The sequence below is a fragment of the Rattus rattus genome, chromosome 4 (assembly GCF_011064425.1).
Source record: "Rattus rattus isolate New Zealand chromosome 4, Rrattus_CSIRO_v1, whole genome shotgun sequence".
In the NCBI taxonomy this organism is placed as follows: Eukaryota; Metazoa; Chordata; class Mammalia; order Rodentia; family Muridae; genus Rattus; species Rattus rattus.
This window is the reverse complement of record NC_046157.1, coordinates 113,084,405-113,095,343: the sequence shown is the minus strand read 5'-3', so window position 1 is coordinate 113,095,343 and position 10,939 is coordinate 113,084,405. Positions and strand designations below refer to the sequence as shown.

Below are 10,939 nucleotides of genomic sequence, written 5' to 3'. Positions count from 1 at the left end.
TATTCTTTTAATCTCCTAATTAAGAGCATAGCATATTCAGATTGTGGATGCTGTTCATCAGTGAGGTAGACGATTGGCCCTGTTGAACGGTTAACAACACGTTCCACCTCTTGCAGCTCTCCTCTGCTACCAGGTGCTGTTAAGGAAGCTCCTGTTGCATTTCACGTGTTGAGCCACTCCCCAGTTAAGCCATTCTTAACTAGTCCAGTGTTCTTATGTCAGTAAGTATGTCGTCAGGGATACAACAGAAATATCTCCTGGATGGTCTAGAACTTAAGTTTGTGTTAACCAGTAAGAGGCATGAAGAGTGGGTAAGCTGGGCACTTCCATGGCGTTGGAGAGGTAGCTGGTAGCACCATTGGGTTCATGGTGCTTTCTTCTGCACAGAATGCATGGATATCAGTTCTGAGATGAGATTATAAACCAAGCTAGAGGGAACATAACCAGGAAGGGCCAATGTGCTAGCACAGACTGACTGCAGCACGGCCTGCCACCCAAGCAAAAAGATGATCAGTGTTTATATTGGATGTGTGTATGTGCTGAGGACTGGAAGAGGTGAGCAGAAATGGAACAATTTGGCTCTATGATTGAAAAGAAATGCAGACAATTGATGAGTTTTCCCCAAACCAACATCATTGAGATGGCTGCGTGAAGGGTCTGGAATGCTTAGAGCAGGAAACACCATCCTGTTAGCAAGATGGTCATCTAATTTCTTACACTGCCTGGTTTCCTCTTTGCCCTCTTACAGAAGCTAGGTTGTTGAGGTTTGATCTTGCTATCTATTGTAATGCTGAGTGGGGGACCCCCAAGACCTGGACTTGGGGTGGAAGGAGATCCAGGAAGGGGAGAGAAGGTGGAGGAGGAAAGAGAAGCCACCATAGCCCTGAGGGCTGGCCCATTGGAGTTAAGAGCAACCCAGATGAAACATAGTAATAATTCGGGGTTATCAATAGGAAAGTAGATTCTAATAACTTAGAGGTAGGCATCTGCCCAGCTCTAGTGCTGGTTAAGGTTTTTTGTAAATGTAAAGGTTGTTCGTGTGTCTTATCAGGAACTAAATGGTCTAAGGTGGGGTAGAAACCCCTTCTTTGGGATTAAACATTTCTACCAAACTAGGTATGTGAGATTGCAGAGTGGAATTCATCCCTGAATTCCACAACTCCTGCAGGTGGAGTCAGTGAACTCCATATTCAGACAAATGATACATCATTGATTCACATTCTTTAAAATATAAGCTTTATATTTTAGGGCAATTCTAGGTAAAACAGTTGTGAAGATGGCATAGCACTCATCCGTCCTACCCCCAGTCTCCCTACTACTAACACTTCACACTAGTGCTTTACTTTTTTAAACAGTTAGGTTTATTAACTGTTAGGTTTATTACGTTTACTGAGATGTTTTAGTTTCAGTGTCCTGCTCCCTTTATGTTCTAGAATAGCACCTCAGCTATCGCACTTGCAGTCTTGGCTCCTTAGGTTTTCCTTGTCTGTGTTTGACCATGACAGTTTTGAGAATAGGTAACTAATCAGGTATTTTGTAGGTCACACCCCTTAGTTGGGATTTGGTTAGGATTTTTCTCATTATTAGACTGGAATGTGTTTAGGGAGGGTTTTCCTATGTCACATCAAGGGTGCATTACTGATGACTTTTCACAATGGTGTCGATGTTTCTTGATCTCACTGAGGTCTCTCCACTGTAAAGTCACTCTCCCTTCCCATATGGTATTCTTTAGAAGGAAGCCATATTGTGTGTAAAAAAGGTACAGGGTGATACCCCTCTGCCTTTTCTGTCTTCCCAGATATTTATTTAGTATAATTTGCTTGTTTCAGTATGGGCTCGGGTGCTTGTTCTTTGCTGGGTTTCAGCCCAGTGATACTTGGTCCACTGCTCAGACTGCTCTAGCCTTGGTCATTTGGGAATTCTCTCTCTTGCTTCTCTGTACAGGTTCTCATCAGCATGTTTTAAATAGTTGGATTGTTCTTGTTTTAGTACTGCTCCCATTGTGTGTGTCTTATCCCAATCCTAGAAATAGGCATTTCTCTGGAAGCCCCAATTCATTCCATTCCACCCAGACCTTAGGTTCTGGGTATAAATGTGGTCATCACTGTTGGGTATCACTGGTCGAGTAAGGAAGTATATCTCTTTATTCTAACAGGTATATACACATCTGGCTTTCTCCCTTGGGGTCGGTCTGTCTTTCTTTCTTCCTTTCTTCCTTTCTCCCTTTCTTTCTTTCTTTCTTTCTTTCTTTCTTTCTTTCTTTCTTTCTTTCTTTCTTCCTTCCTTCCTTTTCTTTCTTTCGATTTATTTAGTTTTATCTTTACATGTGGGTATTTGCCTGCATGTTTGTCTGTGCATTATATATATGCAGTGCATACAGAGGCAGAAGGTGTCAGACCCCCTAGGACTGAAGATCCAGATGGTTGTTGGCTGCTGTATGAGTGCTGGAAAACCAGCCTGGGTTCTCTGGAAGAACAGCCAGTTCTCTAAATGCTGAGCCGTCTCTTCAGCCCCATACCCGCATTTCTATTTGCAGCAATTAGTCTATCTGAGTTCATGCTGAGCCTCCCCACCCTTTGCTTCTGTGTAAACTCTTAGTCCAGCTGGGAGGAACCTGACATACTTTGCACATGTCTGTACTTAGTCATTCATCAGACTTGCTAACTCCTGTGGAAACAGCCTTCATACGTTTGTAATACAGGATAGATGAATGGGTATGAATAAAACTGCTGAGGGATGTCATACAGATTTCCCTCTGGATAGCTTTCAGATGATTTGGTACTTGTTAGCTCATCACTGGTGCACTGTACAGCACAGCTGCTGGCCTTTGCATATGTAGCTTTGCCTCATTTAGTGTATAGCATTGTTTCTTGTTTGGTATGCAATAGAGTAAGATTTGTTTGCTAGTGTCCCATCTATGTACCCATCCCAAGGCATATTGGCATTGCAGAGGATCTGACGGTGCAGAGTCAAGCTGGTCGCTTAGGTAAAGAACAAATGCCTGCATACCAGGGTGGTATGTAGCCAGCTTGTCTGACTCTTCCTGTCTCACAATAGCAAGGCTAGACAGGTATTTCCACAGCTGTGTAACTGACGCTGTCTTAGTATTGATCATGATTACATAGCAAAGCATTTCAGAGTTCTGAGGTGGTCGCTGTATTTTCATTGGTCTGTTTTGGATGCCAGCATTGTCCCTGCCCGGGCCCTCACACATGCTAAGCAAATGGTCTACATTCCCCAGTAAGCAATATATTAAAATGTAAAATTGTATTTACTTGAAGGCAAACACTGAAATTGGTTTTCTGTTCCCGTCAGTGATATTTGATTTGTTTTCTTCACAGCGTTCATCCAGTCGGAGAGCATAATAGAAGTCCTGCGTTTTGACGATGGAGGGCTGCTGCAGGTAATTCTCTCCAGTAATATATGGCTTTTTTTCCCTTGGAAACCAGTGTAACCTGTTTTCCTGAGGTACGTTTTATGAACTGTAGACTGTCTGTTAGTGGAGTTATTGCATGAACCTCCTACTAGAATTACTTTTTAGAGTAAACATTTTCTGAAAAGTGAACTCCTGTATAGTATGGAAGCTATAGGTAAGTAAATGAGAGTTTGTGTCCTGTGGCTTCACGTGAGGGTGTGTACAAGTCAGGTCATGAGATGGGGCCTGTCAGCTCGCTGGTTGTTAGCCCTGAGTGAGGGAAGCATTGGCTCAGTGTGTGGAAAGAGTATAGCATTTACCTGGAAAGGAACGTCTGTGGACAGTGCGAGGTTTATGACTTATCTGGCTGTCTGTCACTCTCCATGCTAAGCGGTATCTGTAACTGTAGTAAGCATGAAATTAGAATGTGGAGTCTGGCAATACTCTGCCTTTCCTTTTAGACCTAGTTCAGATCCTCTGAAGACTCATTCAGCCCTCAGCTGGAGAGCAAGAGCTGGAGAGCTGAAAGGCATGGCACCTGCCTGCCGTCTGCCTTGGCTGGTTGTGCTGAGGAGGGTCTGCTCTGGTCTTGCCTTGTCCTGTCCTGTCCTCCTCCCCTCCCCCCTCCCCCCCTCCCCCCTCCCCCCCTCCCCCCCCCCTCCCCTCCCTCCCTCCCTTCCCTCCCTACCTTCCTATAGTCCAGGATGCCCCCAAGATTGGGATCTTCCTTCCTCAGCCTCCTGTCCTCTATGTCCACGTCAGCTTTCTGATTGTTTTAGGTAAGCAGTGCATTCTGGTTACTCTCACCTGAGACTGTCCACTGTGTGCTCCTCCAGTCCTGTCTTTGTCCTCCCAGGGCCTTGAATTTTTGCGTTTAGCCAGGGCCATCCGTGAGCATGTATTTGGAAGCCTTCACTGGAGCGGGGTGGGTTCACACACTGGCACTCTGCTTCATGTGGCTGCCTCCCCTTTTTCCTACAATGCATCATCACTTCCCTTAGCTGCTGTAATGAAGACAGGCCGCAACAATCTTGTCACGTGGCGTGCCTGACATCACCACTTTCCTATCATAGTGATGGCAGGCCTCGTGCTGTCAGGTAGCATGCCTGACCATAGTTGACTCATTTTGTGTTCAAGGAAACCAAGGTTAGCGGACATGCCCAAGATGCCATGTCTTTGTGGCCTGAGAGTGACCTAGAATTCCTGTGCTACTCCCAGTGTGAGCATCTCATAGCACTGTGGGTTTGGGTTAGTTCTCTGTTTTCTGACAGGTCTCACTGTGTAGCTCAGCCTGCACTGTACCATTACCAGCGGCACATGGTACATTTCTCACTCGTGTCTAACTAAATGACTCAGCTCTTCTGAGAGAACCTCACACCTGTTACCCATGGCTGGCCTGGAACTCGATTATAGACTAGGCCTGATGATTTCTTATTCCAGCCTCCCAAATGCTGGGATTGTAAGTATGAACTACCACACCTGACTAAACTTTGAAAAGACGTTCCTGTAGCTTATAGTAAAGGCAAGAAAAGTAAAAGTTTAACTCCGATCAGGCAGTACAGAAAACAGTCTCACTAAGGCGGCCCCTGTCACTCTCAGCCACAGTCCAGCCTTACTGAGATTCCTGCAGTGCCTGATGCTGAATGCAGTTAGTTACACCTCATGCCACCTCTGCTCGGCTAATAGAAATTGTTAATGTGATAGTAAAACCTGCCAAATTCAAAAGCTGTCAAAATCTTGCTTTCCGTACTCGATAGAACTAAGGAAAATAACGTGCACAGAAGGTAGCTTCTTTAGTAGTCAGTGGCTGGAACATCACTCTAACCAGCCTATCTTCCCACCATGCTGTTGTCAGGGTGTTCTTTGTAGCACAAGACGTGTTCAGTTCCTCAGATACTCCCTCGGATTACCATTTGCCACATTAGGAGTATAAATCGTAAGCCCTTAGCTTGTGGTTAGCCCTTATCCCTTCTGTTTGGCCAGGCTATCAGGATTTACTATAAAGAACAGGCAAGGGAGACCAAAGGATTCCCAAGATGGGCAGGGACCCAGGGAAATGTGTACGGCAACAGGGAGTTGTTATTAAGACTGTTGTGACAGGAGGTATGGGCTGCCCATTTTATGTATTGCTCCATCCTGACTGATAGAGTGCTTCCTCCCATCTTGTTCCTTTGAACACAGGAGAAGTTATGAAACATTTTCCCATTTATGAGCATTAATCCCCTCCTAACCTAACTTATATAAGCAAATGAAGCTAATCATGGAAAAATATAAGGGAAGATGACCCAACTCTATATGTTTGTCATAATCCTACCAAATAATAAACAAAATTAAGACAGGTATTGGCGGTGCACACTGTTAATCCCAGTACTTAGGAGGCAGAGGCAGGTGGATCTATGTGAGTTTAAAAGTTCAAGGTTAGCCTGCTCTACAGAGTGAGGTCCAGGACAGCCAAGGTTTAACAGAGAAATTCTGTCTTACACACACACCCACCCCCAAAAAGGATATTGGAATGTGGCTCTAGTACTGTCACGGTGGAACATGCACTTTTGTATATGTGTTTGGGGCGGGATAAATTAGACATTTAAATTGGGGACTTTAAGAGTCTAGAATTGTACTCATTTATTATTTTTGAAGAGTCAGTTGTGGGCTGTAATTCCTGTATAGATGCATAAAATGTGATAAGAGGTTTGTACAGTGAATCAATGTCTATACCACCCAGCTTAAATGCTAAGAGCAGGTACCAGCCAACACCGGCAGAGGTAAGCACCCCTCAAGTTCTCTCAGTCAGCAGCCTCAAAACTGACTCTTACGCTGCCATTCATGGCGATTTCCTTTCCTCTAGCGTTAGCAATCCGAGCTCTATGCTGTAGATGCTATAGCTTCACTTGTGGTTTCACGTCCACGTGATTTGTGCTGTTTTTGGCTTCTCTTTCTCAGATTGTGTTAATAAAGTTTTCTGTGTGAATGAAAAACTTGTTTCAGTTGCCGCTTCCACAGGTATGGCTGGGCCCAATTCAAGGATCCTTTTTGTGGTTGTAGATACTTTAGTTGCTTCTAGTTTTCAGCTATTAATTACAAGTAAAGCTTTCTCTTAGTAAATATGCATGTTTCTCATAGAGTAAGCCACAGCTAGTAGGTTATGTGTCTTCAGCTGAGATTCTTTTCCCTCACATTTTGTTCTGCATGTGTGTTTGTGTGGGTGTGTGTGAAAGTCAGGACACTCGTGGGAGTTTGTGCCGTCTCTGCTCTGTATATAGTTCAGGCGGTCCTCCCTGTAGATGCCTTTACCTGCGTGTCTTTGGTGACAGTAGTTTTCCAGTTTACAATCCCATCATCAGGAATTCCTTGATTTACATTTAAACATCTTGGCACAGCCCACTAGAAGCACTCCTCCCTTCTCTGCTCTGTCCTGTCACTATTTTTACTTGATGGGTTGTTCTTTTGACTTAGGTAATTGTGACTTCAAATAAACAGAAATCCTTTATTCATGACGTTTAGCTTTGTTACATTTACTTTGTCTTATGTCTGACTGAAGGACCAGATTACGTGACTAGGAAGATAGCTGAGTTGGTAAAGTGCCTGCATGGCAGACATCAGAACCCAGGTTAGATCCCCAGCACCCACCTGAGGAAGTTAACCATGGTGGCTGGAGAAGTAGAGACAGAAGGGCCCTGGGGCTCACTGGCCGGCCAGCCTAGCCCATCAGTGATCTCCAAGTCCAGGTAAGAGACTATCTCAAAAACCCAAGTGAATGACTTCCTAGAAGTAACACCCAGGGCTGGCCCCCAGCCCCAGCGTGCATCTGTGAGCCCACACACATATGCACTTCCACACACATCTGTGCTCATCCACCATTTGCACACTATGAATGATCTTAAATTTAGAATTTCATTGGCTGCTCTCCTTAAGTACAGCTGCAGCTCCTAAAATAACTTTAGCGGAGGCAGGGGCAGAGCTTCCTTGTTGCCGTTCAGTTGTTTTCGTGTCCTTTGCCGACTGTCCTGCAGTACTTTGTTACCCACTCACTCTTCAGCAGCGTGCGTGTCTCCTGGTCGGCTGCTGCTCCGTGCGGGAGCTGGTTTTCTGGGCTCCTGAAACCTATTTGTCTTTGCAACTACATTTTTTTAAAGTTTTGATTCTCATTTCCTTCCACTTAGATGTGGTTCTTGGTAACCACATCTTTGTTGCCCTAAAGTCCTGTGCCTTCCATGTGCACTTTTAAACTCTGTGTACACTGTTGGGTTGTTTCTTAGGATTACACTGGATCTGAAGATCAGTTTGGAGAGAATCAGAACTCTTTGTGGGAAATTAAATCAGTATGTACTGTGCAGAATAGTAATAGCACCGTGACTAATATAGTGTGCAGAACATTGTACTAGTGCTAAGGGGCAGATGACAGGAAGCTACCAGCACCTTCTTCCTTACTCCTGAGTCTTGGTGTGAGTCATTCCTGTAGGGCACTCAGTTACTATGGTGATGGATTATGTGCCCAGAAAGGCCATCTCTAGGCCTCCTGTCAGTAGTCAGAGCTGAGCTCACAGCTCACAGCCAGTACCACTCTCCCGCCTGTGAATGAGCTTCATGGACAACCAACTAGCTCATCTGAAACTTCCTACAGATGCAGCTTGAAATCACACTTGACTGCAGCACAAAGACACGAGTAAGAACTAGCAACAGGGGCTCCTCAGCCCCAGAATGGCCACTAACAGTAAATTACCCTAAGCCGCTATGCTTCAGAGTCCATCTTTGCAGCAGTAGATAACCAGAGCTCTGCCTCCATCTGAACCTGCCTGCTTTGCACTCGGGTTTCCCCATTGTTTCAGAAGTCGCCTTTTGTATATGTGTGATGGGAGCCCAGACAAAGCTCTGTTCACCAGTGCTTGGCAGAGAGCGTCTTTCTTGGTAGATGAACCCATGTAGCAGGAACGTGAGGTGTCCTGATGATAAAAAGTGCAGGTCTGTGTTCAGGACACTATTCCTTTGAATCAAACGGAAATTGTTCTGTGGAGTGTTGTTCTGAGCTCCGTGAGCTATCCTGGTGACTAAACAAGCCAGGAGATCGTGGACAGCCTTTCATTTATAGCTGGTTTGTCAGAAGTACAGGTGGCCTGGGGCCCCCAAAGTGCACAACTGTGTATGGGGTGAGGGCAGTCATTCTCTGGATTCTCATCTGACTGGCTGCTTAGATGGATAGTATTCAAACCCCCAGGAGTAGTATTTCCATCATGTCTCCTATGAAGACACGCTACATGAGACTTTCATATGGAGGGATTTAGTGGCTTTGGAAGTAAGGCACTATGATACTGCCTCTCTTTACCATCTAAGCAAGAGATTGGTGATCATTCTGTAAGGATCAGACAGTAGCTGTCTGAGGACTGGGGTAGCAGTCTCCGTTTAACTATCAGCTACTGTTCTGTGGTTCAGAAGCAGCCATCCACCCCAGGTACCCAGGAAGCAAGCATAAAACCAGTGGCGGAGTGGCTTGGCCTGTGGGTTTTAAATGATCATCTCCTCTCAACAGTCCTGGAGCTGGCCCTCTGTTCTGTTAGGGAAAGGGAAGGGAGAAAAAGGAGCTAGGACCCACTTTAATGAAGGCTGAGAATATTCACCTCTATTAAGAGATGTGCCAAAGTTTACAGAAATTTGGAAAGCATGGGAAAGTAACAATACTATTGGCTATTGTCCAGGCGTGCTTTACTTTTTGTTGTTTTTGCTGTGGAAATCAGACCAAGTGTCTCGTGTGTGCTGGACAAGCACTTTGTAGCTGAGCTATGGTGGCCCCAAATTCTTAAATGAATGTAATAGGCTTAGGTAAGCAGCTTAACGTACAGAGATCAGTGAATTAGCCAAGTAGTGGACTAGTGAGTGATAAGCCTTCCTCTGAAGGCTTAGCCACTGTGCTGTGAGTGTAGACCAGAGAGACATGCTCCATATCCCACTAACCAGATGTGATACAGACTGATGCCTGGATTCATCTCTGTTGGTGCTTGTTCTTGCTAAGTGTCATTTTGTTTTCTCATACTATAGGCAGTTTTACAACATAGCAACTAATTTTATGTCATAAATAGCCATTCTTTATCAAGTCAGAGGAGGCAGGAAATATTCCTAATTGGTATAACAGCTGGATGCTTTAAATTGTAATGCAAGAAGATATTACTACAAATAAAGATTAAGGGGGTTGGAAGGTACCTTAGTCATCACAGTGCCTGCTCTGCCTGCAGACCGGAACTGGGATTCTAAGACACCCAGGCCTGGTGTATGTGTAACTGAATCCTGGGGTAGGGGATGAATCCTTAGAGCTCCTTAGCCAGTTACTCTTGTCAAATTTGTAAGCCCCAGATTCAGTGAGACCCTTGTCTGAAGAAGCAAGGTGCAGAGTAATAGAGAAAAACACCCAACGTTGACCTCTGCCACACATATGAGTGTTGTGTGCATGTGTGCACATACAGATACAAATGAAAACTGTAATCAGTGACCTGTCATAAAGTCCAGGGGATTTATATCTGAGCCATGTAACTCATTGTTGGGAATCAAGGAAGACTGCCCTGTGCCCCTCAGCCTGGTCACTAGTGTCCTTGTCTCCTGATGGCAATAGCACATGCTCTGTGACATTAAAAGGTCTCTCAAGGTCTGGGGAAGTAGTTTAGTGGTGGGGATGGCCCAGCATGTGTAGTGCATGCGAAAGCCCCTGGGACTGACAGTACCCGAGAACACATAACTCAAATGCTCGTGCAGAGGCCAATGTGTTTGATTGAAATAGTCTGTTTTCCTTTTGTGGGTCCTGTTGAGAGATGGGAGCTGTCTAAAAAGTTGTGTTCAAATTGGTCTGGAATGGGCAGCCCAGTGGTGAGCACTGCATGCATGCAATGTGGATTGCAGGTGGGAAGGAGTCTGATGGCCTCTTGTGGACAGGCAGGGTAGAAGGATAATCTGGGTTCACTTGGGGGATACCATGTTGACTTTCTCTGACTCTGGGAACTTTCTTTGAAACACTAGTGGTGGTCGTTTGTGATAGACAGCTTACATGCTACAGATAATCTCTAGGACCCAGAATTCTCCTGCTTTACTCTGTGGTGGAATGTGATAGGCCAAATGTCCCTTCCCTCAGCTGGTAAAACCAGATTATTCTCTGTAGAGCTGTACTCTTTAACGAAGTGGCCTCTTTTTAGATGGTCGTGGACCATTTACATCCCCCCATGTGTGTGTGTAGACATACCACTTGCATGCTTTGTGCCATGGAGGTCAAAAGCGGGCATCAGATCCCCCCCAAACTAGAGTTACGGATGGTGGTGAACCACCACGTGGCTTCTGGAACTTGAACTGAGGTCCTTAGCAGGAACAAGTGTTCTTGACCTCTGAGCTATTCTCTCCAGCCTCTGCTTCCTATTCTTGTTCTTTGTTTACATTTCAGTCCCCACCCAGTTTTCTCTTCACTGCGTGAGAGAAACTTTCCCATTTGGAAACCCTTCCTGGTGCAGTTACTCCTTGCAGGGCTTGCTCTGTTAAGTAGCTTTGTCGCAT

General features: G+C 45.2%; 1 protein-coding gene across 1 annotated transcript in view; it reads left to right on the top strand.

The window, feature by feature from the left end:
- The first annotated feature begins 227 nt into the window (after positions 1 to 227).
- Positions 228 to 10,939, top strand: part of Tmem131 (transmembrane protein 131) — a 97,516-nt gene continuing 86,804 nt past the window's right edge. The window contains exons 1-4 of the mRNA XM_032899724.1: positions 228 to 291; positions 3,342 to 3,403; positions 4,553 to 4,634; positions 6,356 to 6,415. Coding sequence (XP_032755615.1) covers positions 228 to 291; positions 3,342 to 3,403; positions 4,553 to 4,634; positions 6,356 to 6,415 — 268 coding nt within the window. The remainder of the gene's footprint in view (positions 292 to 3,341; positions 3,404 to 4,552; positions 4,635 to 6,355; positions 6,416 to 10,939) is intronic.